This window comes from Suricata suricatta, unplaced genomic scaffold (genome assembly GCF_006229205.1).
Source record: "Suricata suricatta isolate VVHF042 unplaced genomic scaffold, meerkat_22Aug2017_6uvM2_HiC HiC_scaffold_27, whole genome shotgun sequence".
Lineage (NCBI taxonomy): Eukaryota > Metazoa > Chordata > Mammalia > Carnivora > Herpestidae > Suricata > Suricata suricatta.
In genome coordinates, this window is record NW_021872658.1 from 135,044 (window position 1) to 162,728 (window position 27,685).

The 27,685-nt window shown below is 40.8% G+C and overlaps 2 protein-coding genes across 2 annotated transcripts in view; both read left to right on the forward strand.

Moving 5' to 3' along the window:
• Positions 1 to 1,378, forward strand: part of LOC115284938 (golgin subfamily B member 1-like) — a 43,153-nt gene extending 41,775 nt beyond the window's left edge. The window contains exon 12 of the mRNA XM_029931381.1: positions 8 to 1,378. Within this exon, the coding sequence (XP_029787241.1) occupies positions 8 to 142 (135 nt within the window). The 3' untranslated portion in view covers positions 143 to 1,378. The remainder of the gene's footprint in view (positions 1 to 7) is intronic.
• Positions 1,379 to 3,673: 2,295 nt separating this feature from the next.
• Positions 3,674 to 25,902, forward strand: LOC115284940 (hematopoietic lineage cell-specific protein). The gene is made up of 14 exons (XM_029931385.1): positions 3,674 to 3,790; positions 6,146 to 6,229; positions 6,811 to 6,884; positions 13,838 to 13,967; positions 15,580 to 15,690; positions 17,471 to 17,525; positions 21,337 to 21,447; positions 22,110 to 22,165; positions 22,751 to 22,820; positions 23,434 to 23,645; positions 24,036 to 24,140; positions 24,657 to 24,903; positions 25,048 to 25,116; positions 25,317 to 25,902. The coding sequence occupies exons 2-14, from the start codon at positions 6,146 to 6,148 to the stop codon at positions 25,451 to 25,453; spliced, it is 1,461 nt and encodes a 486-aa protein (XP_029787245.1). The 5' UTR covers positions 3,674 to 3,790; the 3' UTR covers positions 25,454 to 25,902.
• The last annotated feature ends 1,783 nt before the right edge of the window (positions 25,903 to 27,685 follow it).

Sequence of the window (27,685 nt, forward strand, 5' to 3'; positions counted from 1 at the left end):
CTTTCAGACGCGGAGTGGTGCTGGATGGAAGCGGGTCCTGCGTTCGCTCTGTTATTCCCGGACCCGAGTGCCACTGCTAGCAGCCGTCTACTTTCTGATGGTTCATGTCCTACTCATTCTGTGTTTCACAGGCCATCTATAAACTGAATTCCCACCTTTGCAATCACTCCCTCAGAACTTGGAATTCCCTTATCTCTAACATCCAAACCATCAATTCTAGTGCAACAGTCTTCCCACTTAACAGGTCTTCTCTCCAAGTCTCCACAGAAAGTGCCTGCACAACAGAGGGGGATTGTTAGCCCAGGGCAGAGCTGCAGGGACCAGCGGGTCTGCTTTCTTCTACTGCCCAGGGCCAGAACACTTCTGCATAATCTGAGGAGGCCCCATAGTCGGTGGTTGAGCCTGGTATTTGTTCCAATTTTGCAGGGCCCTGAGTTTTTGTGTCCTGTGAAAGATGCTGAGGAATGTCTTTCAGCTTAGAAGATGGTTCTAATAAACCTAATAATCTGAAGTCTAGTATCATTTCGATTGATACTTTCTTTGCTTCAGTTACCTTATATTTTCTCCTGCTTCAGAGGGAAGGCGGATCTGCCCTAAACAAAGTTCTGGGGAACAGTATCTCATAGAATATCTGCTTAGGACTCCCCAGGGTTTTAGTTGTCCCATCACAGGGTAGGACCCAGCTTTTTCCCTCGCTGTTCAGACATAACTGGAATTAGATTTGAGGTCCTGGACTATAAGGATAGAATTCTATTGTGTGTATGTCCTTGATCACATATATACTGAGGTATTAAATGGCCCATGCCTTTCCTTTTGCTGAAAGGAAGAATTGGCTATGGAGAGTGGAAATCAGATTCTTGTCATTCCAATGTTGTCTGGATATGCCTCGAGGGAAGGCCTTAAAGCAGCGCACTAGGAGCTAATCCTAGGTGGGGCATTGACTCCCACCAAGGAAATCTGACTGGTCTAATGACCACTTCTAGCCTCTGGATGTACCAAGCTACTCTGCTATTGGTGGTAATTAGCCCAGTTTCTCAGCCCATAGTCATCTTCCCTCTGTGATAACAGAGCTGAGGCAAGTGGTGGGCAAATATAGAGGAGACAAGATAGCTAAATCTAAGCCTGAGAACGGCAGCCAGGATTGAATTCCTTTTGTGCCTGCTCCTTGCCTCCCCTTTCCCACCCTTACCTGCTGGTTAGTTTCTCATTATGCACATGATGTGTTTCCTGCTTGCTCTCACCACCCGAAGAAGAGAGAAAACTAGTGGATTGATTGATCTGCTGTGATCCTTTGTTCTTTGGTGACCAAATCTTGGTCATAGCAACCCAGGAACTTTCCTGAACAACTGTAAAATAATAAAATTATTTTCAGAATCAATACTGGTGGTGGCGTGTACATGTGTATGAATGTGTGTATACACAGGTGCTTATGTACATATGCTTGCATGCTGCGCGAGGAAGGGTAGGTAGGGGATGGAGGATTGGGCAGCCAGGAACAGATTCAGGGGTAGTAAGCACTACCTGTCCAGGCTTCCTTCTTCTTGGCCGGCATCAGTAATGGCTGCATGTGTCCTTCTAGCCTTAGCCTCTAGACCCCAGGGTGATAAAGCAGAGTGAGGAAATTCATTCTAGTATTGAACCAAACAAACTGGGCCTTAGGGTCTGAGATTCATGCAGCTCATGGCTGGGCCTGAGAGAACACTTATTTGGTGTATACTGAAAACATTAGGCCCCTAAGGATCCCTATGAATGGGAGTTGGGGGAAGAGAAATTTAAGAGGGTATAGTAGAATAAACATATCTATGTTACTGGTTTTTAAGTTTATTTATTTTGAGGGAGAGAGAGAGTAGGGGAGCAGCAGAGAGGGAGAGAGAATCCCAAGCAGACCCCATGCTGTCAGCATGAAGCCCTATGTAGGGCTCAAACTCCTGAATCGTGAGATTATGATCTGAGCTGAAGTCAGATGCTTAATCAACAGAGCCACCTGGGTGCCCCTATGTTATTTTTATATTAAGTCGCTGCTTAGGAAAAGCTAACTTACTTTATTAAAGTATGATAAGTGAATTGAACCAAGTTTTTATGGTTTTGAAGCCCAAGCTCTTTGTGTGCTCCACCTCAGTGTCTCTCATTAGAAATGAACTTGGGGGCACCTGGGTGTCTCAGTCTGTCAAATGTCAGGCTCTTGATTTCGGCTCGTGTCATGATCCCATGGTTCATGGAATAGAGCTAGAGTGAAGAGCCTGCTTGGGATTCTCTTTCTCCCTCTGGCCTTCCTCCACTCATGCTCACTTGCCCTCCCTCTCCCAAAATAAGTAAACTAAAAAAAAAAAAAAAAAAAAAAAAAAAAAAATTGAGACTTTTGCTAATGAGAGATAGAGTTTGAACTGTACCTGGATGGTGTGTCACAATATCTGGATTGATCATTCTCCGGTTTCTGACACTGAATTAGGATTCTAAGTGACCTAAAAGATCTTTTCCCCTTCTACAAATGATCTTTTCCTTAAAATGATTTTGGTGCTGCCATAATAAATAGATCATGAAGCAGGAGAGAGAAATACACTACTACCACTGCCCACCAAACTGACATAGAATTCTTAAGAAGTGACTAAAATCTTATTATTTCTAATGGAGAAATACCTCCACTGTATCCTAGACCACTTTCATCTAGTCACTGCTTGAGTCTGTTGGGGAACTCAAAACTGAGCAAATCAGACAACTCCGCATCAGGGTTAGGAGAGACTAGGTCAGATACAGTAACAAACATCCCCCAATTTTTAGTAGCTGAAACAGCAAAGATTGCTGTTGAGTCTACTTGTGTTACCATTCTCAGCTGGGGACCCAGGCGGCCAGAGGAACCACTTGAGAGCTGCAGGTCGCCTTGGTGAGCGGTGGGCAGGAGAGCAGGGCAGAGCTTGCGCTGGTCTTAAAGTCTCCACCAGACAGTGACGTGTTTCACCTCTCACATTTAATTGGCCAAAATCAGGCACCTGAGCAAGTTTGGCTTCAGAAGGGAAGGGAGGGAAAGCAAATCTTGATGAACAGTAATACAAAATGCCACAGAAACCTTCCAACACCTGGTACTATCTAGTTCTCTCAGACTTGTTTTTTGCTAGTTAGCTCAGACTCCACTGTCCCCTAAACAATCTCTGAAACTTTCTCCCTCCATGGCTTGCCTTTCCCCTGTGATTTATTCTGTTCCATCATTCAATTGATTAATGCTTATTTGAATATCTGTATCCAAACCCGTTGTAAGTGTGATGGGTAATGTAGAAGCAAGTTTCTTTTTACCCTTCAACTGCATATAAAAATCACATTTCTCATTAAGACTTTCTAGATTACTTCACCCCACACTGAATTACTTTTACCACAAATTCCTTTACCATCGTAGATGCAAGTGCCCACCTTTTTCGGACAAGAATGCTGTTCTACAACATTCTTTCATGTGTTTTCTGTGAATGTTTTGCTTCTCTGACTAGATATAAACTCTCAGAGTAAGAGCAGCGTTTCTTTTAACTTCCCTGTGACCCTCAAAGCCTTGCAAAAGACTAGGCACAGAAGCATTTGATGGTGGTTTTCTTTCTTTTTTTTTTTTTTTTAAGTGCCTAAGCAGAAGGAACTGACTCAAACTTCAGGAAGTAGCTGAGAGGACAGGGTGTCAGGAAATGACAGAAAACCTGAATACGGAACTGAAGCAGCAGCTCAGTTTCTTGTTCTGAGGAGGCAGTACCGAGGGAGCCCAGCGTCGACGTGAAGAGCTGGGAGCTTAGAGCAGACACTTGCACTCCTGGAGGTGGGTACTCCGCAGTGGGAGAGTTGGGGGGCACAGGGCAAGAGCTGAATTAAGAGGAACCTACCTGGCTCTTAGTCATCCCCTCCGTGAGAGAGAAAGTCCTTGCTGATAGGCTCTTAAACTTTTATGGCCAGAGGCCTGGGGGTGAGTGATTGTGGATAATGAGCAAATGGGGATGGAAACAAATGGGGGTTGGGAGCCCAGGGCACATGATGCAGCAGCCATCCAGGACTATTAATTTCTGCTGACAATCTACAACCGTCTCCTAGGCTCAGAGGTGGGAGTAGGACCACAGGAGATGAAGACCAAGTCTCTGTCCTTAGAGAGCATACGGTCTTGCAAAGAGCCAAAACTCACATAGGAGACATTGTGACAGAGCAGGAAGTAGTTGCCGCTGTTCGCCAGTGCTGAGCACCAGTGCAGATGGAGGCCAGACGATGGTTCTACCAGGCTAATTTGTTCCAGAATGTCAAAAATGAAGGGGACTGGATGACTTAGCTAGGTTAACCTCTTTGTTTATTTTCCCCTGGGAAATGGGATATCAAAGATGTTCAGTGATTTACCAGATTAATATTTTTAATTGCCTACTCTGGTACCTAACAAGTAAGTACATATTCTATGTTGAGTCCCTTACGCCTATTCCCACAGGGTCTTAGTAACAGAGCTGGGGTGATCTTCTGACTTGAGGTCCATGTACTTTACTGATGCTGTCAGATGGCCTTGTGAAGAGGCCCTTAACTGTGCCTGCAATCCTGGGCACCATTTCCATCAAGTGACTCCCCAGTCCCCTACCTCTAATAGCCCCTCTTGGCTTTTCTATTTCTGGCCAGAAGCTCAAGGACACAAATAGTCTCTTCCTATCAGAAACTTCCCTTTGTTTCAAAAATACATAAGGATGGGAGGCTTTTTGGTGAGTTAGGCTGAGGCCCCAGAGGAACAGCAGAAACTTCTCTTTTTAGTTTTCTGTATGAAGTCATTTTGTGAAAAGCAGCCCAGGAGTCAGGACCACAGGCATTATCTACCTGCTCTCTCGTCCATAATTGTTGCCCCGTAAGGGAAGGTAGGGCTGCTCTGGGAAGGGACTCATCTCATAGTGCAGCTGACTCAGTCACTACTTCTCCAGTGTCCTATTTGCATCTCTTTAGCCACTCTTTCCCCAAATTCCTTGGGCTAGTTTCCAAGGAGGCTATCAAAGAGCATGGAGAGAGATGGAGCATCCAAGAGGAAAGGAAAATCGGAGTCTGAGAGCCTGTGTGAAGACACTGTGGAGTCCTCAGAGCAGTTGTAAGAGGGCTCATTTAGGAGACAAAGAAGCACATAGAGAAAGGCACCAGTAGGATGAGGAGTCCAAGGGAGGGAAGACAGGAGAGTTGCCGGTTAGCAAGTGTAGCAGGGTCAAGAAGTTTCAGTGTCCCCCGTAGCAGATAAGCATTTGTCCATTGTTTCCTCTCCACACAGAGATTCAGGATCCCACAGATGCAGAGCAACTTGCTGATCCTCACGCATAAACTGACAGGGCGAGTGGAAACACTGGGGATGCCACAGTACACTAACAATTTGGCGCCCCTTCATCTTAGTGTTCTCTATTTCTTTATTACTTACTTAGTTAATAAAAATCTAATAAGTCTCAATGTTCAAAACAAAGAATTTATTACATGCTATTTGAACCAGTTATCTTCTTTAGACATGTAATTGAACTGTTTTTAAAAATTAAAGAATAGGTGATTCATTTCCAGTAAATAATACTCCCCTATATGTATTTCAGGGCAGGAATTTCAGTTGACTGCCCTACTGACCTCATGCACCTGTTCAGTAGCTGCTCTTGGAATGGACATGGGAGAGCAGCTTGCACTGGGACTGGAGTTTTCTCAACAGAACTATGCATGTGGTAGAGAAGAAAGTGTAGGCATTCACCTTGTTAGGATCTGGACCAATACACATTTCAGCAGCTATAACAAGGAGTCATATACAGCAACTTGAATGGGATGGTGCTTTAATTTGAAAGATGTCCTAGTACCCCTCATTGATTGCCACTTTAAGCCACTGCCCTGCTAGCCTTGCAAGACAAAAGAATGTTCCCAGCCGTTTTGAGACCCAGAGTATTTATAACATTACCTAATCCATGATGACCTCTCTCCAGACTCATTAGGCCTAGACCATGTTAATTTGTGATGAATAAATCCTCCTCCCTGCTCCTCTAACTGAGCAAAACTGTTTTCCTAAAACTTCCATCTGCTTTGCCTCAGCTTCCATTATATTCTAAGAAAAAATAGCATAACCACTGGACTGCTATTAACATTCTTGTTTTCCCTCCTCTTGATTTTCTCTCCCTAATTCTCATTTTGTCATCCTCAGATGTGGAAGTCTGTAGTAGGGCATGATGTATCTGTTTCCGTGGAGACCCAGGGTGATGACTGGGACACAGACCCTGATTTTGTGGTGAGTTTGTAAATAGCTTTGCTTGGAAAAATCAACAAAAGGTGGAGGTGAGGGGATAAGGGAGAGGCATCTGGGCCACTCTGTAACCTTTAAGGGAGCTTAGAAAGGACAATCTGGGATTGAAATAGCCCTCATAGTAGAACTAACTGGTTGGACAGTTGACTGTCATGCGTGGGGTGTACATGATAGCTGATGTTGAAGAGGAGAGGGGCATGTGCAGAAGAGTTTGACATTATGATTGATGGCTTATAATAAGCTATGCTGAAGGTGAGGTACAGGTTAAGGGTCTCCTTTGGCCTGTGAGCCAGGATATGAGCTAGTACTGTGTAATTTGTGGAGATTCAGAAGTTGTAGAAGACCTAAAGGGTAAAGTGTGAGGGATGAAGAGCAGAAAGGGAGGTTTCAGAACCCACAAGTTTAATTTTAACATGGGGGGGGGGGCAGGGTAGGGTAAATGTGAAGATCTTCAGTGAAGGAAGCAACAGGTTCAAGGGACCTGGAGGACATGTGTGTCAGCGGCATCGCCTCTCAATGTGGCACATCTCTTGCCATCACTTATTGCTGAATGCTGTCTTTTGTAGAATGACATCTCTGAAAAGGAGCAACGATGGGGAGCCAAGACTATTGAAGGCTCTGGACGTGCAGAGCATATCAAGTAGGTGCCAAAAGGGATTGGGGAGCAGGAAAAGGGTGTAGGAAGAGCCTGAGAAGAACTTGGAAACTCAGGGGAAGGTGAGGGAAGAAGAAAGGAGAGAATGTAGTTAATATCTATGTGTCTATGCATTTGTTGTTTCTTGAACCTATCCCTGGGTGCCCCTATGTGTATCATTGTGTATTTCATGTCTCTCCTCTTACCCCCCAAACATATTCTCTCTTTCATTTCTAATACTATGGTATTTCCCCAAGTGGGTCTATTATAAGAGATTCATAGATGAAGCGGCTCAAATACTGGTTAAGGTTGTATCACTTTATCTATCATCTATCTACTGTCTGTCTATCCACGTGAATAGAAATGTGTATCTAGAAGGTAGGTAACTTCAGATGGACCAAGAAGGATTCATTAAAATATTAAGGTAAATAACTCAGAATAGATATTGTAAGAAGAGGACAATATCAGGCCCCAGACCTGGCCTCGATGATTTTTAAAATAAAAATTTATATTTGACTACTTGACAGAAGCTGGAAACCATGAATGGTAATTTGAATAAGTGTGACACTTGGAAAACCTATTAATTAAAACTATTTTAGTAATGGTATTTAAGGGTCTTAAAGATTATAACCCAATATTTTATCAGAAATGAGAGTAAAACAAAGCAGTCTGATACTGTAAGAGAGAATGAACTTACAGATATATCTAAGGGTTTCTGTGGCTATATTATATATTCATATTGACAGATTCCCTCTTCTCTTCCATGGATTACTCAGGATCATTTAAGCAGGGCTGTCTACTTTGGATTGTCAAATATTAGTAGCAAAGTAGACACAATAAACTGTGTAACAAGAGCAAAAATAAAACAGCAAAGATTTGGATGCCTGGGTGGCTCAGTTGGTTGGGCATCTGACTCTTGATTTTGGCTCAGGTCATGATCTCGGGGTCATGGGATAGAGTCCCACTCTGGGCTTTATGCTGAGCATGGAGCCTGCTTAAGATTATCTCTCTGCCGCTCTCACTCGCTCACTCTCTCTAAAATAAAAATGTTTTAAAAAGCAAAAATTAATAGTTACACACAAATTGGCAAAATTAATATAGTTTAAAACCCCATTTTAACTCTCCCATCTACAATCTAACAATAGTGTTTTTACCTCTTTTCCCCTACATATAAAAAGCGTCAGTGGATGACCACATTGTACAAACAACACACCATGAAACTTGGCATGTGTTTATATAATTTGATAGTATTCAATATTATGCATTGTCGTTTGATAAGACATAAGGTTTTTTCTTAAGAGCTGTAACTAATATTGTTCTTAAACAAACCAACCAATTCTGGAAGAAGTTGGAAAGATGAAAAAAAAATGGAACAGATTCATGCAGGAAGTTTCTTGACGCTCCTTTGCAATCTCATTGATTAAAAAAAAAAAAGATCCCTTTCCTTTTCTGAGTAAAGACTACTCAGCCCTAGTATCCTGAGAACTATTAAGATGAAGATACCAACATTCCTCACATCTTTCTCCAACCAGTGCCTGTCTCACGTATAGTAGGAGCAGAACATTTTAAGGAAGGCTGCTAAATCTTTGCCATGATATAGAAAGAGCTTCAGTTTGTTAGGTTCAACTAACAGTTCTGAAGCTACATGTAATGTGACATCTAACCTCTTGGAATCTCAGTTTATTTGTTTATCAAATGGGAATAGTAATAGCTACCCTGTAGAATATGGTTTAAATTCAATGGGCTAACATGTATCAACATTCTAGTGCAGTATTTGACACCTCTTAGCCACTCAATAATATTTCTCTTCATTTAAAAAAATGTTTATTTATTTTTGAGATAGCACAAGCTGGGGAGAGACAGAGAGAGAAGGAGACAGAGGGTCTAAAGCAGGCTCTGCCCTGATAGCATCAAGCCCAGTGCAGGGCTCAAACTCACATACCCAGAGACAAAGGCCTGAGCTGAAGTTGAACACTCAACCAACTGAGCCACCCAGGTGCCCCAGTATTTCTCTTTCTTATTAATATAGATTAGTTTAATTTGGATTTTCTTCCTAAAAACCTAACATAAATGTGTAAAAAAAAAATTACAGTCTTTCTTCTTCCTAAGTGGTGTTTACTTGGACTGTTATACAAGTCAGTATATTCATTGACCCTTGGAATTATAAAATGTGGTGACCTTAGATGTTACCTTATTAACCTTACTGGATCTCTAGAGGGTAGCATAAATGGTAGAGATATTTACACAAAAACCCACTTCCATCCCATTTACCCAAGCTACCAAGATGTAAAAGCCCCGACTCTGCTAGTAACTTAGCCAGGTGACCGTGGACAGATCACTTTTCCTCTCTGATTCTAAGTTTTCCCACTGAGATCGAAAGGACCTCTAGAGGACCTTCCATACTTAAGTCTCTAATATTCTGGGATTCTCTCTGGCTAATGTGGGCTAAACCAATCTTTAGGGTCAGAAAGGAATCACTAAGGGCTTTGGAAAGGAGGGGGAAGTTGGAGAGGAGAACAGTAGTTGCAGAGTTGAGATCACTCAGAGCAGGAAAAGGAAATGATTGTGGTTCTAATCTCACTCCCTCCCCCACACCATAATCTTTCTTTTTAAAGTCTGCCTAAGATATATTTAGTTTGGGGAGTGGCTAGATAATTCAGTGAATAGCTCAAATGATAATACCTGTCCCTCATCTGCTGTATAGAGAAGTCTTAGGCCAGGCAGCTGCAAGGAACCTAGTGATTCCTAGGAGCTGCCTGATTTCCAAGTCTCTGGCCCTTTCTTCCATCTTCTTTTTGCCACTCTTGCCCTCTCATGCTCGTGTGCCTCTTTACAGTTCATACATCTCATGGCCACCCCTGGCTGGATGTAGACACTGAGCTGCTTCCTGTCACTATACATTAGTTTTGCCTATTCTAGAATTTTATGTAAATTCAGTAATACAGAATATATTCTTTTGTATCTGTCTTCTTTCACTCAGCATGATTATTTGAGATCTATCCATGGTCTTTGTGTTTCAGACTTTTGTTCCTTTTTACTGTCAAGTAGTTTCCCATTATATGGGTACACCGTAGTTTGGTTTATCCATTCCCCTGCTGATGGATATATCTGGGTTCTTAACAATTTGGGACTATTACAAATAAAGCTGTATGAACATTTGGGTCCAAATCTTTTTGTTGACATGTGTTTTGATCTTTCTTGGGAAATATCTTAGAATAGAACTGCTGAGCCATAAGTATGCATTTACTTTTTTAAGAAATTACCAAACTGAAAGGAATTTACCATATTTTATTCCTACCAATAATGTATGGATTTCAATTGCTCCACATGCTTGTCTACACTTGGTATTGTTAGTATTTTTAATTTTTATCACTCTTGTGGTCATTTTAATTTATATTTTTTGATGCTTAATTGTATTGAGCATCTTGTTATGTGTCATTCGTGTATCTTCATATATCTTCATTTAAAGTGTCTGTTCAAGTGTTACCTGGGTGGTTTCGTCAGTTGAGTGTCTGATTCTTGGTTTGAGGTCAGATCATAATCCCAGGGTGGTAAGATTGAGCCCCATGTTGAGCTCTGTGCTGAGCCTGGAGCCTGCTTAAGATTCTCTCTCTTTCTCTGCCCCTCTCCCCCACTTGTGCTCTCTCTCTAAACTAAAAAAATAAATACAAAACTCTTTACTATCCCAGGACTTTACATTTCTATATATATTTTAGAATAACTAGTCAAATTCCTATAAAAATGTCTGATCATATTTTGGTTGAAATTGCATTGAATCTATAGATCATTTTAGAGAAAACTGGTATCTTAATGATCTTGAATTTTCCTGTCCATAAATAAACATGGATTTATTTGTTTTCTTTAATTTTTTCAGTAATATTTTTCAATGTTTAAATCTAGGACATATTTTGTTAAACTGATGCTAAAATATTTCATGTGATTTCATGGGAGGATAAATAGCATTTATTTTTAACTTTTAATTTCTAAATGTCCATGGCTAGTATAATCATATCTCAGCAATATTGCAGGTTTGGTGTCTGGCCCTCACAATAAAGCAAATATCATAATAAAGCAAGTAAAATTAATTTTTTTAATTCCTCAGTACACATAAAAGTTATGTTTGCATTGTATTGTGCTCTATTAAGTATACAGTAGCATTATGTCTAAGGAAACAATGTACATACCTTGATTTAAAAATACCTTGTATCCTGTGAACTTGCCCAGTGTACTTAATAGTTCTGGTAGTATATTTTGTATATTCTTTAGGTTTTCATGTTTATGATCATATGATCTGTGGATAAAATCTTAGTCTGTGTGAATGATCTCTGTGCTTTTATTATTGTAAGAAAAACAAAAAGATCAGGGGCGCCTGGGTGGCTCAGTCGGTTAAGCGGCTGGTTTCGGCTCAGGTCATGATCTCACAGTTTATGGGTTTGAGCCACGTGTCAGGCTCTGTGCCGAAAGCTCAGAACCTGGAGCTTTCTTCCACTTTTGTGTGCCTCTCTCTCTGCCCCTGCCCCGCTCATGCTCTGTCTCCATCTCTATCTCAAAAAATGAATTAACATTTAAAAAAAAACAAAAAAAGATCTATTTCTTCTCATAGTTCATCTTTAAGATCCTTTAAGATTTCACTTGGTTCCCATAAACTGCATTGCTTCATCAAATTCCCAGGTATTTTAAAACTTAAAATAGGCATCTGAGAGTTAATGTGTCAAGTTTGTTAGGCGTGTGGTTTAGCACATTGGATTGTAACTTTTTGTATCTCTTCCACCTGACCACTATCTCCATACACAGTAATCATCTTTGTATCCTCACAGCTTAGAAGTGCCTTACACTCAGAAGTTTAATTAATATTTATTGAATGAAGTACGAATATAATAAGGTCTCTTTAGAGTGGCTTCAGCTATATTCTAAAGAATTTGATAAGAAGTTGGTCCTCTTTGGCCCCAACATTTTTATTTAAATTGTATTATCTATTGACATAATCCTCTGATTAGCTTCGCTGTCATCCATTAGGTGGAAATTCCCGAATCTCATTTTTAAATCTCTTTTAAAAACTTGTTTTAATGATGATATAGTTAAGACCCATGTGGCAATCATTGGACTCATTAAAACTTTGCACATTTTCCTCATTTGAAAGTAATGTTTAGCCTCCTTTTTGTCATTCTTCATCTGAATATTTTGGTTGGGAAATAACAGTCATTTACGTGTTCTTGGAACTAATGGCTCTTTTGACACAGACATTTCTAAAGTGTCAGTGCTATTGAACTAGCAGCACAGGATCTCTGCCTCCACTGCTGCCAGAGGGTTTAGCGGGCACGGAACAGGTGTCCTTCCAGCTCTTAGCTTAATTGCATCTGGCTCAAAGCCAGCTTTCTAAAATTAACTGTGACTAAAGCCAAGAGGGCTTTTAAAAAAGGCTTTTGGTGGCCTTATACTACAAGGCCACCAGATGGATCTATTCCTCCATGAAAGTGAGAATTTCTGCTGTGGGAAGGCCATTCTACCTGTAACCAGTGTATCTGGTTTTCCCGAACTGGTGAAGTCCCAGTAACATCACTGCCTCAATTCCTTAAACCTGTTTTTCTTACTGCAGGAAGTAAAATTTTTTAATTTGGGGTTCTCTGGACCAAATGTTCCTAAGAATCCCCAGAAGCGCTTATAAGTGACCAAGTATCCATACTGATTATCCCTTATTGGTGTTAGTGCTGGTCCTGACCTATCACTTCATCTCCTCAGAGCAGACAGACATGCAGAGGTGCTCTCGATCCTCACGGTCAAGATGAAAGTGAAGTAAGAAGGAGAATGCCTCCTTTTGGTGTTCCGTTCTCTTAGGGATGGAGGTGTCCCAAACCAAGTTTATTTGCATCTTCAAGTGTTACAACAATTAGTGATAAGAGTGAATTTTGTTGCTTTTTATTGGCTTTTTTTTCATACAAGTATAGTTGATACATAATGTTACGTTAGTTTCGGGTGTACAACTTAGTGAGTTGACAAGTTTATACATTATGATGTGTTCACAAGTATAGCTACCATCTGTCAAGTTACATCGCTATTATAATGCCGTTGACTATATTCCTTATGCTGTGACTGTTATTTCTATGACGTATTTATTCTATAACTGGAAACCTGCATCTTCTACTCCCCTTCATCCATTTTGCCCATTCCCTGTGACAACCATCAGTTTGTTTTCTGTGTTTATAGGTCTGATTCTGCTTATTGTTTGTTTTATTAGATTTTAGTTTTAGGAATTTTAGATTTGGGGTTGGAGACAAAGGGCATCCATTTTTTTTTACCAAAATATACACCAAATACTTAATGTATAGATAATCTCCCAAAGCTACATCTCTCCTGTCATTGTTAATGACTTCCTAGTGTGTCGTTGAAAGGAAATATTGCAATTTACTTAACTCTTCTCCAAGTATTAGCCCTATAAATTGTTTCTTAGTTCTTGCTATTATATTCAGTGTTTCAGTGAATATTATTAGACATTAATGATATTTAAAATTGCCATATTTAAAGTTATTTCCTTGAGATAGATTCTCAGGACTAGAGTCTGAGTAAAGGGGTATATAAATATTTTTGTGCTTCTTGGTAGAGAGGATCTAATGCTAGAAAGCAGACCCATTCAGAAGGAAAATAACTTCCCAGTTACTAGAATATAATTGGTATCACTGTCCTCTAATATTTAGGAATATGAAAAATGGGGCAAGTATCAAAAGGTTATTTAGTAGGCAAATTAACAGACTAGAGGAAATATTATTGGTTTGTGAAGAGCTTAAATCAGACTATGGTATACAGGCCACATTAATCTCTTACTCCCAGTCCCAGCACTGATATACTTTGGGAGCTCAAGTTCTTGCTAAAAATAAACAGCACATCTCAAGATTTCCATTTTTCTGGGAGGGAAAGTTCATTGACTTGTGCTAGATGAGTCTCTGTCATTTGGTTACTTTCAGCATCCACCAGCTGAGGAACAAAGTGTCAGAGGAACATGATATTCTCAAGAAGAAGGAGATGGAATCAGGGCCCAAAGCATCCCATGGGTATGGAGGTCGTTTTGGGGTGGAAAGAGACCGAATGGACAAGGTGAGTTGAAAGAAAGATGTTTGCTTAAAGATAAAACATTCATCCATTTGTTGGTATTATGGTTTAAAATGAATTCAAATGTACAGCATCCATTTGGGCTTTAAAAGAAAATGTCCACATATTATTTGTATCATTTTTTTCCTGGTTTCAATACATAAATATAGATGGTAGAAGATGGGGTCCAAGAATTTAACAGGGCTGGCCCCTGGTAGGCCCAGCCATGCTGTAACTTCTGAGGAAACAGGGTCTCAATTAGAGAAAGGAAAGATTTGTCTTAAAATCATTTACTGTTTTCAAATATTTGTATCGTATGTTGATGCTGCAACTTATTATTATTTTCTTTACTGTGTATTTAGTGTTCTTTCTATATATATATATTATACCTTATATGATGTGCACATGTGAAAAATATTGATGTGAATTTATTCATTAGATTCCATCAAACACAAATATTGTTTTCCTTTATCTACTAACTACCACTAAAGTATGATTAAAAAGTTGTATTATAAATCATAATTTCCATTGACTTTCCTAATCTCAAAGATATAGATATATTCCTATAACAAAAAACATTTTATCTCCAAGGAGGAATAAAAAATTCAATGAAAAGCCTTTAGTGCACCCTCAAAAAGTGTTTTGTTTTGTCATTGTGTAAAGTGTAATGTAGGCATTGTATTCTCCACAAAATTCCTAGGAAAAATACTAAATAGATAAGCATTCATGCATTCTTGAATTCACAAGCAAGGTTGACTTACACAGACTTAAAAATACTGCAAAATGAGTTCCTACGAGCTCAGATAGGGCAATGTCACATCAATCTCTGTATTGATGTTTGTCCCAGCATCAGATTCAAAATAGAGGAGAAAGGAAAGGATTTCTACTTTCTTCTTAGTTGGGACTCTGCATTATTTGAAGTACTAATTAATTCCCAGATAATTAAAATATCCATATCAAAATATTAGGAGAGATAAACCTTTAAAAACCAAATAGAAAATAAAACAATAGATGGAGTAAAAAGTGGAAGAGAATGGAAAATTTATATGCCCTCTTGGACTACTTAACAGTATTGTCTACCATCCCCCATTGGTGCAGAGTCGGTCACTTAATTATCAGGGCTCAAGTGGCACTTCTGAAATGTGATGGTCACACAGAAAATTAGAATCCAGAACAAAAGTACTTGTCACTAAAACTTGGTTGTTTTAGTGAAATACATAATGTTGGCTATGGCGTCAGTCAGTCCCCTTTGATCTCTCTTTAATAACTACTTCATTTTATTTTGACCCATAAATTCCTTGTTTTTAGCTTTCTTTTTGTTTCTGGCTGAATCACTATTCTGCCTACTTCGTGTCTATCTTGATGGTTCCCAGCCCATTCCTATAGGAATTTCTGAGTGATAGGTTCCTAATGGTTTTAAGAAGACTCAGGATATGTGAACCTCCTGAAAAAGTAACCTTGCTCTCTCTAATAGAATATTCCTTGTGTGATACACTGGTGGAGGCTATGACTGACCCAGAATGGAATTTCTGGTATTCTTAAATGCCAACAGATGTCTGTATCATTTTAATTTTTACAGTCATTTTTGTCTTTCATTCATTCCATCTGATCATCTTAGAGTGCTGTGGGCCATGAATATGTTGCTGAGGTAGAGAAACACTCTTCTCAGACTGATGCTGCCAGAGGCTTTGGGGGCAAATATGGAGTTGAGAAGGACAGAGCAGACAAGGTAAGTCCCTGTGCTACCCAGCTCTGATAATGTTGAATGTGGGTCTACACTTCTCCTATGGAAAGAGGGCAGTGGACTCAGGAGGGTCCATCATGAGGATAGTTCCCATAACCTTCTTCAGTAAGTTCCTTTGTGCCATTTTTGGAGGCCACATGCTGAGCTCAATAGTGTTAATTTAAATGAGACAAAGATTCTCACACTCTGTTTTGATAAGGAATCAAACCATTAATTTTTATTATACCTACATACATGAAAAAAAGACAAGGGAAATTCCAAAGATCCTCTTTTGTTCAAGCATCAAAACCTTATTATTTATGCCTTTCAGAACACAAGAGTCAGCTTAAGTATTATGGCCACAGGAGCAAACAAACAAGTAAAACAGCTAATTAGGGTTGTAATGTTTTTAGAAGGTAAAGGTTACTTTTCACAGGATTTAGCACCAAATCTATGAAGTCCAGAGATCTTAAAGGCTCCTCTATACAAAAAAAAAAAAAAAAAAAAGTAGTCTTAAAAAGAGAGAAAAAGTACAGTACAATTAAAATTATAGAGTGGTCAAGAGAATACTATTGATAACTCATTAATGTTCTCATTTCACACCTATGTAGATTGTACTGACTCTTTGATCTCGTTTTTTTATGGTGCAGAATTGTGTCTCTCCCCTTGCAGCTTCACACAGGGAAGACATTTCCTTTGCAGCTAGCTGAGATTTTCTTTTTACCTACAGTTGTTAATTAAGAGGGCCTGAATCCTTAAAGCTAAGTATTAGACTGTTATTTGCATTGTAGGGGGGTGAGCAGAAAAGTTCAGAATATACTGAAGGGAAAAGGAAGAACATAGAGGGTAATTTTTTTAAAGACTGTAATGGAATATGGAACATGGAATGTTCTTCTCTAACCAGGATGGAATTTCCCTTCCATCTTGTCTTTGCCTGATCACTCATTGTTCTTTCTTTCATCTTCTGCCTCCTGAGCCACAAACTGAATTACCTAAACCGTCAATGTGTCATGTAAATCAAGAAACAATATATAGTAATGGCTCTTGAGATGCAAAATCTAGTCTTGCTTAGAGGCCTATAGGTACTGAGCAAGATGGGCATGTAGCTATGAGTGATGTTAGGTATTGGCCAACATATCCAGTCCTGGAGCAGCTAGGATCCAGGTTCTCCTAGGTGCCTCTCATTCCACCAAACCACATCTCTGGGTTTCCCCTGCCACTTAGGGAAAGAGAAGAGGCACAGTATAATCAATTAGGAATAGGATATCTCTTACATGTAAGTAGTGCTTTATAGTGTAATCTCATGTTAGTATCATGAGAGTTAGGAAGAAAAGTACTAATTTACTGAATGATACAATGCAAACACTTTACATACCTTGTCCCATTTATTACTCACACTATCCCAAATAAAGAGGGATCATTTCTCCCATTTTATAGTTGAGGTTAGTAAGGCAGATTTACCTGTTTTCATTTCATATTTCAGGAGACTAAGGCTCAGTAATGTTAAAGGGTATACATAAGGTTAAACAACTATAAATAGGGTAAGTGGGGTTGGGAGTTGAATAAAGAGCTGATGAACCCATAGAGCCCACATTCATTGCTCTGTAGCACATTGCCGCTCCACCAGCCTGTCAGGTCAGGATGCCATCTTTTCTAGGTCAAATCCTCATTCTCAGCCCTGAGCTCCTATAAACTATCCTCTGGTCTGAACTAGGGGTAAGATATGTGAGGGAGGGGAAATCTATAAGCTCCAGTTCTAACCAATCCTCTCTCCTTTTCTCTGTAGTCAGCAGTTGGCTTTGATTACAAAGGAGAAGTGGAGAAGCATGCATCTCAGAAAGGTAAGGACCTGTGCTTCAACCTTTGCAATCTGATTGACCTATTCAGCTCAGACTTCACCTCCCAATAGCTGTCGTCAACTCCCTTTAGTTCCATGACCCAGTTCCCACCATTGTATTTATTTTTAAATCCAAGCATGTATTTGCTTCTTTCTTCTTTATCTCTATGAGATTGTTTAGTACCTCTTTCTCTCTAATGGATTGAAAATAATGTATTCTATTCTTTATTTTAGGAAGTTATCCCTAAGTTTTAACACTCATTTTTTACTTAAGTTTAAAATTAATCACTATCTCTTCCTGAGTAATAAAGAAAATGTATAATAATTTAATTATATTCCTTCTACATCCTACATTCTTTGTACCAACTGGTCAATTGTTGCCCAGTGTAAGGATTCCATGTGTTTCATTTAATGTTTTTATTAATTTCTGAGTGAGAGAGAGAGAGAGAGTGAGTATTAACAGGGGAGGGGCAAAGAGAGAGGAAGACACAGAATCTCAAGCGGGCTGTAGGCTCTGAGCTGTCAGCACAGAGCCCAACACGGAGCTTGAACTCACAGACTATAAGATCATAACCTAAGCTGAAGTTGGATGCTCAACTGACTGAGCCACCCAGGTGCCCAGGATTCCATGTGTTTTTAAATGTTACAAAAATGAATCATTATTATTATTTAGTGAATGCTTATTTAAATTGTCCAACATATTTACTAGCTTCCTAGCTATTTATTGTATTTCATTGTTTCCTCCTAGCTTCTATTTACTTCTTATTAAAGTATATCCTCTGACAATTCTTTCAGTGAGAGCTTATGAAGGAACTCCCAGCCTTTGTCTAAAACATATTTTTTGCTCCATTCTTCATTGTTCCTTTCCCTTTATCACTGTCAAGGTATTATTTCATCCTCTTTGGCATCTCTTGTGTGTAGTCTAACCATCATTCCTTGTGGGAAACATGTTTTGTCTCTCTGCTTTATTTTTTCTGTGGAAGGTTTTCTTCTTTAAAAAATTTTTAAATGTCTATTTATTATTGAGAGATAGAGAGGGCACCCAGGTGCCCCAATTGTTTCAAGTTTTTATTTAAATTTGAGTTGGTTAACGTAGAGTATGATAATTGTTTTAGGAGTAGAATTTAGTGATTCATCACTTACACATCACAGTGCTCTCCTTAATAACTACCACCCATTCAGCCCACCCTTCTCCCCACCTCCCCTCCAGCAACCCTCAGTTTGTTCTCTACAGAACTCTCATAGTTTGCCTTCCTCTTCTTTTTTCTTCCCCTGTGTTCATCTTTTTTGTTTCTTGAATTCCATATATGAGTGAAATCAAATGATATTTATCTTTTTCTGACTGACTCATTAGCATAATACTCTCTAGCTCCATCTATGTTGTTGCAAATGGCAAGATTTCATTCTTTTGATGGCTGAGTAATATTCCTCTGTATATATGTGTATGTGTGATGTGTGTGTGTGTCACACACACACAACCACATCTTTATCCATTCAACAGTTGATGAACATTTGGGCTCTTTCCATAATTTGGCTATTGTTGATAACACTGTTATAAACATCTGGGGGCATGTACCCCAATTGAATCTGTATTTCTGTATCCTTTGGGTAAATACCTGGGCCATAGGGTAGCTCTATTTTTAACTTTTTGAGCAAGATACATACTGTTTTCAAGAGTGGCTGTACCAGTCTGGATTCCCACCAACAGTGCAAGAGTGTTCTCCTTTCTTTGCATTCTTACCAATACCTGTTGTTTCCTATGTTGTTAATTTTAGCCATTCTGACAAGTGTGAGGTGGTATCCCATCATAGACTTTATATTTTTATTCATTTATTTTTAATTTTTCAAATTTTTGTATATATTTGAGTGAGAAAGAGTGTGAGAGAGAGAGAGAATGAGCAGGAGAGGGCCAGAGAGAGGGAGACAGAGGATCCGAGTCAGGCTCTGGCACAGTGAGTGCAGAGCCCACAAACAGTGAGATCATGATCTGAGCTGAAATCAGGAGTCTGATGCTTAACTGACAGAACTACCCAGGTTCCCCCTAGACTTTATATTTTTAGAGCAGTTTTAAATATACAACAAAATTGAGAGGAAGGCACAGAGATTTCCCATACACTCCTCCCAATCATCCCCTCATACGTATAGCCTCCTCCATTATTAACATCACTCACCACAGTAGTACTTTTTGTTTTGTTTTTTTTTTACCAAGGATGAACCTACATTGACATATCAAAATCATCCAAAGTTCATCTGTAGTTTATCTTAGGGATTACTATTGGTGTTGTACTTTCTATGGATTTAGACAAAGTATAGTAACATGTATGGGTACTTAAAATTATATTCTTGCCTTTAAGTATGCTTTTGCTGCATTCTACATGTCTTGTGTGTTTTCATTTTTATTAAGCTCTCTTTTGATTTTTTCTTCGACCCATGGGTTATTTAGAAGTGTGTTATTTATTTTCTAGGTATTGGAAGAATTTTCTAACTTAACTCTGTTATGTTAAGAGAATATGATATCTAATATTTCAACCTTTTTGAAATGTATTACAACTTATTCTAGAGGCAAGCATATGGTCTATCTTGGTGAATGTTCTGTGTGCATAAAAAAAGTATATTATGCAGTTTTGGGATATAATGTTCTGTAAATGTCAATTCGGTCTTGTTAGATGATAATGTCATTTGCACCTTCTATACTTATACTTTAGATTCTTTTTGTCTAAATATTCTATCAATTAATGTGCCAGGAGTGTTAATATTTTCATCTAGGATCACAGATTTCTATTTCTATTTCTGTTTCTGTCAGTTTTTGCTTACATATAAATTTGGGCTCATTTAATAGGTTATACCAGCATACATATTCCTCATAAGTGATGATTTGTTCTCTTATTATTGTGTTATAGCTCTCTTGTCTCATAATGCATTTTGTATGGAGGTCTACTCTGTCTCATATTCCTGGCATCTTTCCAATGCTTATTCTTTCTGTGGTATATATTTTCCTAGACCAGCATGAAATTAATTTCTCAGTTTAAGATTCCTGTGTAATATAAGTAGTGTATAACTGGAAATTTGCATTCTACATATTCAGGGTAGGCCTGGAGTTTCCAAGTCCCATAGGTAAAATTTCCTGCTAACAAATGCTGAACAAACGACACCCCCCCTCAACATTTCCCTGGACAAATAAGTAGAATTTTTCTAGAACTCTTTTATAACAGCAGGAAGATTGTCATTTCTTGCTCACCAGCCCCCTGTTCTTGTATAAGAATCGCTGACCCTACATCCTAATCCCTAGGCACTAACTTTGGGACTTAAAACATCCTTAGGTTTTCTAAGTCAGCACATAATTACTCTCATATCTACTGCTTTGATTCATCTCTTTGTTTCTGGAGCCATGATTTTTTTCTTTCCATTTGAGCTTCACTATAAAAAAGAAAGATGGTTATATTTTAGCAGATATTTCTGAGTGTTTATATAGGAGTAAGAACAGGCTACATTTCATATGTATCTGCCTTTTTCCCCCTGAAAGTGTCTCTTTATATTCTCTATACTTTCCCCTTCCTTGAATAAGGGAGAAGAATGAAATGCCCTTCTCATCTTGAGATGGAAGTAAAGGAGAAGAGGAAAGGAGTGACCAATGTTGAATTAAAGCTTCCAAAAGATGGCTTAGGACACTGTTTGTCTTTAATTCACCTAGACGCTGGCCCATCTTTCCTCCCAGGCCCCTAGCCCCCCTGCACCCACTTCACCTGACTTCTCTCTCCCACAGCACCTTCCTGTGGGCTGAGAGTGGTCTCTCATGACTACTTCTTCCACCACAGATTACTCTCATGGCTTTGGAGGCCGTTATGGGATAGAGAAGGATAAACGGGACAAGGCAGCTCTGGGATATGACTACAAGGGAGAGACAGAGAAGCACGAGTCCCAGAGAGGTGAGTTGGGATTGGAGAGAGGGAGGTCACACGGTAGCCTACAGCCCCCTTCCTTCCTTGCTGGAAGCTGACACAAAGAACCCAGAATACAGAGGTGCAGAGGTGCAGTGGAGATGGTTGTATAAAGGGCAAGTGTATGTATATGGGATGGTTTGGGGGAAACTAAGAGGGTAGAGAGGAAAGCAGCAAGATTCGTGGCAGGACAGAAGAGGCCAAAGAGAAGGGGTCACTGAGCAAGGGATAAAGACAAACAGGCTGGGTGATGACAAGTGGGCGATTTGTCTTTGAGTCTCACAGGCCCCTGTGCCTCACAAAGACAGAGAGGTCTCTCTCCTCCCTGGGACACACAGGGGATGGCTGGAGGAACCTCCTTATGTTTTCCCCATTTCTTCCCTTATATTACTTCCTTTTCTGCCACTTCTCTCTTTTTATCTTTCCCTCTTCATATCTCTCTCCTGTCCATTTTCTTTTAACTGTTTTTCTCCCTCTCCTTTTCTGTCTCCTTCCATCCAGGCTTTTCTCTACCCTTGATTCTCACTCTTCCTTATCCATCTCTGTTTTCCATATTCCTGTCATCTGGGCTTTCTTCCCATCACTCCTCTCCCTATATGTTCCTAGCATGTTAACTCCTCTTATGACTCTCAGATCTCTCTGTCCTGCAGATTATGCCAAGGGCTTTGGTGGTCAGTATGGAATCCAGAAGGACCGAGTGGATAAGGTAAAGCACTAGAACACCAGAGTCTTCAGAAAAGTTTCCTAAACTGCACCTGAAGTGTATTGAGATAAGAAAAGTAAGAGTCCTGAGCTGTAATCCTACACTCCCCATTGACTGCTTTCAGCATCTAATGAGCAAGTCTTCTAAAGCCTGAGCTTTAAAGAAAGAGAATAGGGGAAGGGTGTCAGAGAGAGACAGAAACACAGATAAAAATCAGGGAAAGGTGAGGCTTGAAATTTCATTAATTGCTAGGCATTGCTTAATTCAATCTATAATCTATTTCTATTCCATTCACACCAGTTCCTCTTCTTGCATTGGCTGAGCCCTGCTGCATTCTAGGCAACTGGACTTAAGAGATGTGAAGTTCTAAGTATACTGAGCTTTCAAAAAGGGGAGCAGAGCCCACCAGTTTAGAACTTCCTTACCCCACTCTCTGCCACAGAACAATATAGTAATACCCTGTTTAACTATTGAGCATTAAATGGTTAGGGATACCTCCTATAGTGACCCCAATATCCAATACTGATTTGGGGTCATTACCATTCCCTTCTCCTCCCGACACTGTGCATATTGTTCTCCTCTCTACAGAGCGCCGTTGGCTTCAATGAAATGGAGGCCCCAACTACAGCTTACAAAAAGACGACACCCATAGAGGCTGGTGAGTCTTAACAATTCCTTTTATCTATGTTCCTCAATCACCTTTCCCTTCTCATTCTTTCTTATGCCTAGACTACCCCATCCATGCCTTTAACTACCTAAACTAGCTGAAGTAGACTTGATTCTGCCCTTATATTCCCAAATTCTCTCTCCTAGAAAAACTAGGTTAAATAGGTAGAGAGATAGAGTGACATTGGGAAGAAACTGTGAGCAGAGAACATAGGGAGGGAGAGTTGGGGAGGCATCTGGGAAGAATACAGAAGGATAAGAACTTGGGATGGGGAAGGAGAGGGTGGGTGGTGGTCAGAGGTCATACAGATTTAAGGAATGTGGATAGAGAAGGATGCTGGTTAGGAAAACAAAGCTTATAATTTAGAAAAAAAAAGAGTCTGAGATTGCATGGCTTGGCTATATGGAAATCTGGGCTGCAGGGCTACATTCTTTTCCTAAAACCCCCTTGTTCCTCCATCAGTGCCTCTTACCTTCCCTCCCATGAGTTCTCTCTCCATCTGTTCTCTGCCTGGATATTTAACCAATTCCTTTTCTTCCTTCAAGTGCCATCCCCACCACACCTGATCCAAGACAATCCTAATTCTTCTTGCCTGTGTCTGCAGCTTCTAGTGGTGCTCGTGGGTTGAAGGCAAAATTTGAGTCCATGGCTGAGGAGAAGAGGAAGCGGGAGGAAGAAGAAAAAGCACAGCAGATAGCCAGGCAGCAACAGGAGAGAAAGGCCCTGGTAAAGATGAGTCATGAGGCTAAGGAGCCAGTGGACACTGTGAGAGAGCCAGAGGTGGCAGCCCCATTGCCCAAGAAAATCTCTTCAGAGGTGAGTGTTTAGCTTTCTGGGGTTCACATCCCGGCTTCCTTGCTCAGATAGCCGAAAGAGTCCAAATCATTAGTAGAAAATAAGGCACAGGCCTCCCTGGTGTTGGGCAAAGTCTATCTCCATCTTCAGGAGGATTTCAGTCTGAGTGATTGGGCCTCATATATATTAAAATGTTAAAGGGAAAAAAACCCAAGATTTACATAGACCAAGATTTGCATATTTGGCCGTGCAGCCAGTCATTGCTACAGGAACAAGAGGATGGAGCTGTTACTTCAGGTTGGAACCCATCTAGAGGGATGATTGATTTGGATTGGCAGAGACAGGAAGGGAAGTATAAGAGAGAAGACAGAGGTTTGCATACTTATAAGAGAGATACTTTATTTTCCACAGGCCTGGCCTCCAGCAGGGAGCTGTCCATCATCAGAGTCTGGGCCTGTGAGAATCAGTAGGGAACACCCAGTACCTACCCTGCCCTTGAGGCAGAATCCCCCAGAGGTGAGTAGGGCCTCAAAGATCCTCTGCCCCTTCCCCATCTCCTCACGTCCTGGAAAGGTGGGCCATATGAAGTGACCAACCATCCTGGTTTGTCTGGTACTGTCCTGGTCTTAGCACTGAAAGTCTTGCATTCTGGGGGCCACCTAGTCCTGAGCAGATCAGGACAGTTAGTCATCCTAGCTGTGGTATTCTCAACAATGTGTTTTGCTTCACTTTTTTCCTGGTCATTCAAGGAATCAGACTTACTTTCCATTTCCCACTCTTTACACCTTCTACATTTTCCTCCTATCATCTCTTGGTAGGTATTTTGAGTGGGTAGGTATGGGATGAGGTTGAGGAATAAAGATGAATGAAAGCCTGTGTTCCCTAGGAGAGTCTGTTAGGTGGAGGTGAGGGTGGAGGGTAGAAGTGGTAGGATGGTGAAAGGTGGGGTCTTAGCAGTCCTCCAATGGGAAGTTTTGGAGAGGCAGTTCCTGGTGAGTGGAAGTTGTTCTGAGCCACGCTGTCCCTTCTCAGGATGAGGAGCCCCCGGCCCTGCCTCCCAGGACTCTGGAAGGCCTGCAGTTGGAGGAAGAGCCAGTGTATGAAGCAGAGCCTGAACCTGAGCCTGAGCCCAAGCCTGAGCCTGAGCCTGAGCCTGAGCCTGAGAATGACTATGAGGATATTGGAGACATGGACAGATATGAGCAGGATGGTGAACCAGATGGAGACTATGAGGATGTACTCGAACCCGAGAATCCCGCTTTTGCCTCCACTATGGCTGGTGAGTGGTGGGGGTGGGGGAAGCAGCTCCTGAATTGTATCCAGTCCAGGGGAGGGTAAAAGGAAGAGCATTTCCCCCCTTACCCAGAAGGACCTGTTTTCCTTCCATGTTGTTGAGACCATGTTTATATTTCTCTTTATGCAGAATCATCTGGCTACCCAGCTGGGGCTGGAGCAGGGATCTCAGCTGTAGCCCTGTATGATTACCAAGGAGGTAGGTTTGGAGTGGCCTGAGGGGTCTGGTGCCTGGAGGCCCTTACTACAAGAGAGGGATACGGATTCTGAGGGTCAGGGAAAGACCCAGGGTTGGCATCAAGAACAGTGGTGCCCTTCTTTCCCTGCAGTTTAAAGTGGGCACAGGAATGGAAGGATTATGGTCTGACCATCCTAATATCCCACCCATTTCCTCCCCAGAGGGAAGTGACGAGATTTCCTTTGATCCTGATGACATCATCACTGACATTGAGATGGTGGACGAGGGCTGGTGGCGGGGACGTTGCCATGGTCACTTTGGACTCTTTCCTGCAAATTATGTCAAGCTCCTCCAGTAACTGGCTCTCCCTGTCTCCTGCACTGTGACTTCCCATGTCCAAAGTGGTTCTGCATTCACCCCCACCCTCTCCCTACTGCAAGTGTCATGAGATTCTAGAGAAACTTTCCTCTCCCTCTCCAGTAGGAGTTAGGACAGAGACAGCATGAAGAAGGGGTCTTTTTCCCCTCAGTGTTCTTCCTACCCTAGATAAGCTCATGGACATTCATCTTGTGGTCCTGTTCCTTTCCCATGAATACTCCCTCAAATACCCCAAGTTCAGCCTTCCTCTGTTTGTGAGCTCTGAGCTTCCTGGTTTGCTTAACATGCAAAGGTATGTCTAGATAGTCTGGTTTGCCCAGCTATACTGTTTGTCTACTTTCCTTTTCTGCAGAGATGTTTTTTTTTTTTTTTATCTTCTCTCTGCTCAACCTTAAATCAGAAATAAAGTGGGACTGTGGTTCATTTATATGCTGAGGTAAATAATACTTTTTATGCAGCTCTCACTGGCCCTACTCTCATGGCTTCCGTTCTCCTTCCCTCTCTCAGGTGTATCTAGAAGACCCCCTCCTGCCATTGCCCATTGCCCTGCACCCTGTATATCAAGGGTTGAATCTTCTCCTTAGATTGACCTTAAACCCAATCCCAAACAGTTTGGCCTGGAAAATGGCAGGAAGATGACGAGCCAGAGGACCAGGAAGTGTCCACATTAAGGCAGTTCAACTTCCACTGGCTTTAGCAGTTCTTGAGAAGCCAACTACCTTCTTCCTGGGAGTAATGACTGCAATTCTTTTAGGACATTATTATCCTTTTTTTTTAAGTTTGTTTACTTATTTTGAGAGAGAGAGAGAGAGAGAGAGAGAGAGAGAGAGAGAGAGAGCATGGGATGGGCAGAGAGAAAGAGGGAGAGAGAGAAAATCCCAAGCAGGCTCCACACTGTCAGGGCAGAGCCCAATGCAGGGCTTGAATTCACAAACCATGAGATCATGACCTGAGCCAAAACCAAGAGTTGGACCCTTAACTGACTAAGCCACCCAGGCACCTAGGACATGATGTTTCTTGAGGAAGAAACACAAATTGGGAAATTGAAAGGAGGAAAAGGGAGATTTGGTCAACAAAAAAAGACTAAAGCTAAAAGAACACAGGCTCCAATGAGGTATTAAGAAGATTCAGAGTCAGAGACAGTGGCTTCTACTAGAGAAAGTCCAGGCTTCCTTGTAGTTGGGTGACTGAAATTGATGGCCATGTAAGAAGGTAGATAGGGGAAACTCATGAATGTCCTGTGTGGTCCAGGGCCAAGGCAGATTGGAAAAGAGGTGAGTACATTTAGACAGCTAGTGAGCAAAAAACAAATCACCAAGCAGATTATGGGGATGAGAAAGATTGAAGGGCCTGGGTATGGTGGGGTTTTTTGTTTGCTTTTGTTGTTTGTTTGTTTGTTTTTCCAGCCATTTTTTTCCTGAGCCATTGAGCTCATAAACGTCTAATAGAAGATCTTAGAAAAAAATCAAAATAAAAGTCAGGGATTTGGGGGCAAAGATGAAGAAAGCAGTGAGTTTAAGGAGGAGCTAAGATTATTTGCTATGGTCCATAATTATTCTAGGACTCCATAAAATTGGTGAGCTCCTCATGTGCCAAGAGCACTGCATCCCTCAGGCTCCTTCCTTGGTTCTCCTTTAAGACACATGGTACTTTGTTTTCACAATGACCTCTGTGCCAGTGAATCACAGATCTGTCTCTAGACCTTACTTACAAGACTCATTCAGCTTTCCAGAGTGCAAAACAGCTTTTATTGCCACTTCTGGAGACAGTGGGATTTCCAGCACAAAGAGGTAAGTCACCATAGATGTACACAATCTCATTCTTCACTTCAGTTTGACTTGATATCACATATAGATCAGACTTTCACCATGGGTTTCCTGTTCCATCTTCAAGTTACACCTTGCTTTTCATTTTTCCCTTCATTATAAGACAGAAATTTCTTTTCTACTTCACTTCTACAGACCTCACCCTCCATGTCTGCTGTTCTCTATTCCAGATTGATTTTCTCATCAAGGTATCTGTAAATAGACACCTCCCTGTCCAGACTCCTATTCCTATTCCTATTCCTTTTCACTCCCGTCTGCTGCTTCCTCATCTAAAGCAATGTCTAGCTGTCTTGCTTCTGTCAGATAATTCTGCTCATGCTACTCAACATAGCCTCATCTCATGAATCCAGTCATTTTTCTGTCCAATCCACGGCATCTCTAAAAGG